Source organism: Homarus americanus, unplaced genomic scaffold, assembly GCF_018991925.1.
Source record: "Homarus americanus isolate GMGI-L3 unplaced genomic scaffold, GMGI_Hamer_2.0 scaffold32583, whole genome shotgun sequence".
NCBI lineage: Eukaryota > Metazoa > Arthropoda > Malacostraca > Decapoda > Nephropidae > Homarus > Homarus americanus.
Genome location: NW_024713129.1, coordinates 29,572,753 through 29,578,612, shown reverse-complemented (window position 1 = coordinate 29,578,612; position 5,860 = coordinate 29,572,753). Strand labels below are relative to the sequence as shown.

At 43.9% G+C, this 5,860-nt stretch overlaps 1 protein-coding gene across 1 annotated transcript; it reads left to right on the top strand.

Annotated features, from left to right (window-relative positions):
* The first annotated feature begins 1,607 nt into the window (after positions 1-1,607).
* LOC121870642 lies at positions 1,608-1,997 on the top strand. The gene has a single exon (XM_042372511.1). It carries the CDS (start codon positions 1,608-1,610, stop codon positions 1,995-1,997), a length of 390 nt encoding a protein of 129 aa, XP_042228445.1.
* Positions 1,998-5,860: the final 3,863 nt, after the last annotated feature.

Sequence of the window (5,860 nt, the reverse complement as noted above, 5' to 3'; positions counted from 1 at the left end):
CTTCGTCATCTGAATCATGAAAGTGAACATCTACTGTGTCATCCCCTGGGAGTTTACTGTCACTGGTACTTGGCTCTGAATCTCCTTTTGGTTTAAAAAATGTTGTCAGCTTTGGAACTGATTGTGGTTGTGCAGCTTTGGCTGCTTTTAACTTTCTCTTTTGTGAGCCACTCAGACATTTTTTCAGGGACGACATATTTATCTCATGAGAATCCCCAAGAATAATCTGTAAGCAAAAAAATAGTGTAAGTCTGTAAGAGATACCATTATCACAAGAAATAGACACAAAAACACATGTAATATAACACTGAAGTCCATTTAATGAAACACGTAAACTATCATTAGTAAATAATGAGTGCCGCGTACACAATATAAAATATCTCTGAGCTGAGGCTGAGAAGATACTGACTGGCTGAGCGAGCTGTCAGCAAACCAACGGTAACCCTGACACGTACTGAACGTGAAACGATCCTGTCCTTACAAGTCAAGGCGCTGAAGGTTTCTTGAACTGTACTCTCTCTCTCTCTCTCTCTCTCTCTCTCTCTCTCTCTCTCTCTCCAGTATATATGTATGTATAGATAGATAGATAAATAGATAGATCGATGGTGGGACACGGACATTTAAAAAATTTATATATTTTTTTTATTATCTTATTTTATCTTATTTTCTTTATTTTACTATAGGGCCTAGTCCGTGGCCCATCTGAGAACCACCCCATGGTCCACCAGTGGGCCATGGCCCACCAGTTGAAGACCACTGCGGGCCTATACTTATTGTACAGGGGCCCCATACTCCGGGCCCTATACGTATTGTACAGGGGCCCTTATGGTTGTGAATATATTATATAATGAAATACTCGGTGTACACTTGAAACAAGGTTATACGCTGGCACGCTGCGCGACAAATTAGTTTCAGTGGGCCTCCAGATACCGGTGGGCCCTAGGCCAATGGCCTACTTGGCCTATTGGTAAATCCGGCCCTGCGCATATACAGTAAACACTCACGAGCAGACTAGGAATGCTCACACACACAGAACTTTTCAGCCAAGGTGTTATACGAAGACATCAAGGTGATCTGGATGCTCCCGGTTGAGGAAACCTGCCCAAAACTACTCAACTTCCTCGTCCTTCAAGAAATTTTTAACTCTGAAGGAATCGAGGGAATCTCCTTAAGGTGAACGGTGACCTAAAAGTCACCTTCCCGAATATGGCCAATTCCTTCAACTGCCACAATTCACCGACATCAACAGCATACGAGTGGAAAGGATTGTCCGCCAGGGGGACAACTTGATGCTGGGAGTGATCTCCCACCCTGAATTAGCATTCATGGATTCAGAAGAAATCAACAAACTTCTCAAGGGACAACTCTGCTGTCTAAAAAAGCTGCCAGAAACAACTGCCCTTGTAGGACATTATGAAACGTTACCCAAAGAGACTCAACTGGCCAAGGGAAACCGTGCCAGTGAAGCCCTTCTGAAGACCCAAACGCTGCTATAAATGCCAGCGTTACAGACACACCACCACCAAGTGCAAGGCTCAGGAGGATGTGTGCTCCAAGTGTGGAAACTCCGGGCATCGCTACACCTCCTGCCCCAACGAAGAGAAGAAATGCGTAGCCTGTGGCGGCCCGCACTCTGCCGACAAGCTATGTCCCAGTGCAAGATAGCGAGGATCCGCCAAGACAAGAAACTTACCTACAAGGAGGTCCTCCTTGCTGTTCACTCCCAAGAAAAGAAAAAACAAGAAACGAAGAAACAAGAAATTAAGAAGAAAGAAGAAAAAAGAGAGAAAAAGCAAGACACAAAGAACCATGAAGTTATCAAGAAACCAGATAACGTTGACCCAGAACCTCACCTCATCAGGATCACCTCCTCAGACTTCCTCAACATTTACGAACGTCATGGACACGAGGAAGAACAAGAACAAGAACAATACACTCATGAATGGACAGTTCAAGAAAAGAAAAAAAGAAGAGGAAGAGAACATCTTCGTCTTTAATATAACAGGACACATAGCAGCCTGCCCATCAGAAACCAAGCAATCACATCAAGAGATCAAGCCAACCTGAAGTAAGGAAAAATAACGGTTGCTCAACACGACGTCTTAGCGCCATTCAATCTCCTGTCCCCGCCCCTCAACTGCCGAGCCCAGCCATCCACCAATCAGAGAGCAGCTCGCCCCCCTCATGTAAGCGGTGTTTAAGCCACTGCATCTTTCCTCTCCTCCTAAAATTCACTTCCAACCTTCTTTTATCCTTCCCCTGAACCTTGATTGCTAGGAATGAGTCAACCATTTCTGCTCAAAGTGTGAAGAACAAGTCTAGTAAGACAATTGAAGATAATTATTGTGCAAGTATTGTGGAATTGTTGCGAGCATGTAAAAGTGAAAAGACTAAGGAATTGTACACTGGCAGTGTGTTGTCTATACATTCGAAGTGAGAAGTCCAGCTGTGAAGACATTACCCTGTGAACAGTGTTGTGATGAATTAGAGATTATTTAAGAAGCCTACAGTGCACAAGTGTGTTTCTGTGACCTGGTGGAAAGCTACCTGCCTGTTGTTTGTCTGTACACTGATACCGATCGTCGAGAAATTACCGGAGAACTGGCGAGACAGTTGTGATACATCTACTGCTTCTGTACATACGACCTAGCCGCTGGTAACCAGTGGTGGAAGCTAGGTAAGCGCTGAAAGGAGGGGGTCATAACTGTACACTTTGGTTATTTTTCACCTGTGGATGTTTCGATCATAATTAACACGAAAACAGTAAACAAGGCAAGTGTTATGTATTGATTTTATAAATCCAGCTAAGGGACAATAATTTTTAGAACGCGTTTAGTGGAAATTAACCAATATGAATGTGCGAGAACAAAATACAAGTTCAGTCGCTGACCAAAGTGTTCCGCTGCCAGCCACAATGGCGCTCCGTGTAGGTAGGGGATGGAGATGACGGGTGAAAAGAGAGGGAGGATATGTGGGGGTGGAGAATGACAACGATATCATCAGATCCTTGTGATGTTAAGCTGTGATATCGTTGGTTATCACATAACAAGAATAATAGAAATATCATTTATAACATACTACGTGGCTGTACAGCAACATTAGTAGAGTTAACACTACAATGTTCAGTAGTAGCCATAACACTGAATCCACATGTTTTAGGTTTCAAAGTAAAGTCACTATTAGTAGCATATTAAATTGTGATATTTTACACGTGTGACTAAAGGGCCACTGAGCCAGGCCTCTGACTAAACCTATTTTACAGGACAGTGGTTGTTGGTTCTCTACAGTTGTTAAGCGTCCACGTCTGCTCCACACAATACTTTACCAATATTTACAATAATTCTGTCGTAAGGAAAGAAAAATAATCGATTCTCAGGCGTTCCTGTTGGAGCATCGCCAACAAAAGAACAAAGCACATTGCCTCCCGTGCTTGCGGGCAGTGTGCCACCTAGAGCTAGCAAGTACTGTCCAAGCAAAACAAGACCTTTGACATTAAACACGAAGAAAAGTATAAAATTTAACAAACACAAAACAAAGTTTGGAACATGGAATCTGAGGACATTATATGAGGCTAGTCAATATGATAATATTTGTATGGAAATGAAAAGATTGGAATGGGATATTCTGGAATTAAGTGAAGTAAGGGCGGTAGAACGCCACCCTCCGGGAGGCTCCACATTGCCTCACTGTAGTGCATTAAGGTAGACCGCATTTTTGGTTTTGCCATTAGCAGCAAGTATGTACAGATTTTTGCCAGTTCCCACTCTGGAGCATCCAACATAGAACTGTCCACGAGAGAAACAAGGAAACACCAGGTTTAGGCCAACCATCGTTAGGGACTGTCCCTGGCTTTTGTAGATGGTCATGGCAAAGCTCACTTTAACCGGGAACTGAAGTCGCTTGAACTCAAATGGGAGGTCAGTGGTGATGAGAGGTATCCTTGGCATAAACACGTCCTCGCCTTTAGCTTTTCCTGTCAGTATTGTAGCTTCCAGTACATGTGGCATCATGTTCTTCACCACCAGTCTTGTGCCATTGCAGAGGATTGGTGGTTCAAGATTTCTTAAGAGCATTATAGGAATTCCAATCTTGAGAGTGAGGTGGTGAGGAGGCATTCCAGCGGGCTCCAAAGAAATAAGGAATTCTGCAGGGTACTGGACTGCTTGGTCCTGATCGATTACTGTATCAACAGATTTGAATGAGGTCTCACTGCCTGGAAGTTGTCTGAGTAGAGTCATGTTGATTTCAGCCACTGTTTCATTCTTTGGTGCCAGAATTGCGCGTTCACGCAGCCACTTGTGATCCTTGTAGTGGTGGATATTGTTTGGGTAGACCATGTTAGTGAGCTCAGTTGAGGACTTTACAACATTTCCACATCCTTGAGGAATAATTATTTGTCCTTCTGAATCAACAGGGAAAATTACATTCCCAATCTGTAGTAGAAGGTTTGTAAACCGTCCAGCATCCCGATCTCCTTGTAGTTGTACTCTCATGTTTGTGGATAGGGTGAGTGTCAACACTTCTCCGAAGGTATGATGCCTTGAGGTACGCATTCAGTTCATCAGCTGGAGTGCTTCGAGGAATGACAGGTCGGGTCTGGCGAAAGTCTTCAGCAATGACCATTGTAATGCCACCCATGAGCTGGTCTTTTTCTCGTATGTCTTGCAAGGTCCTGTCCAATGCTTCAAAAGCTAACTTGTGAGACATAGTGCATTCACCCCAGGACTATGAGGCTGCATTTTCCTAAGAGTTTTGCCTTTCCCGATCCTGGATTCTCATTGTGAGTGAAGTTGAGAGGCAGTTTAAGAGTTGAGTGTGCAGTACGTCCTCCTTCTAGTTGTGTTGCAGCAATGCCTGAGGATGCCACAGCAAGAGCAATTTTCCCCTGATGACGTACTTTGGCCAACAGAAGGTTGATGAGGAATGCTTTTTCCTGTCCCGCCAGGTGCATCGAGAAAGATCATACCTCCCTGCTCCGCTTATACCGCTTGCAAGATCTATTCATGAGCCTCACCAGGTGAGGCTCATTTTCTTCAACAAAATTCACCAGAACTTGAACTGAGTAGTCTGTCTCTCAGAGCAACTCCCTGTTTGCAGCTACTGGTTCTTCTCGGTTTGGGGAAGACATTCCAAAATCAGTCAGGTTTTTTCCGCATAACTCCATCACTTTGTCTTCCAGCATGATCAGAGCCCTATTGAACATGTCATCCATGAACTCAATCTCTTGACCAGGATGTTCTCTTCTTGCTTGATGAAGCAGATCCTCTGAAAGACTTTCTTGGTGGTTTTTCCAGAGCTGGCTTGGGTTGGAAAGTCCACATGTAGCAATCATGATGGCAAACTGGTTCATCATTCTCATTGGCGATTGAGTAGCTGCTGCCTCTTCTAATGTGTCATTCCAGTGACACATCATCTTCCAGTAGGCCAAGGAGATTGCACGTTTCCTGATAGGTTCTGCAGACTGTCCATTCACTGTCTTGAGTGCTGCATATGATGCTGGGCCACGGATGTGGTGCAAAAGTAGTCTCAAATAATAGCATTCAAAGTTGTTGGGGTGAACCGTGTTGACACGTCCCAAAGCATTGCCTGACTTTATCCCTGGATATCCTTCAACATCGGATCCTTGAGCTCTTCTCTAGAACTTTTTCATTGAAGCCTGCCATATGTAGAACTTGGGTATGTCAACATACAGGAGTATTTGAGCAAACTCATCTTCTTGTGAAAGCTTAAAGAATGTAGTGAGAATCGTATCAGCAGGATTTGCCATTTGATTTTGTAGAGACTCTTCTGTGAAGTATACTCTTTGTCCATTTTCCAGGTTAACAGCCAGATGAGCTACTGTGGACATCGCTCGTGAATG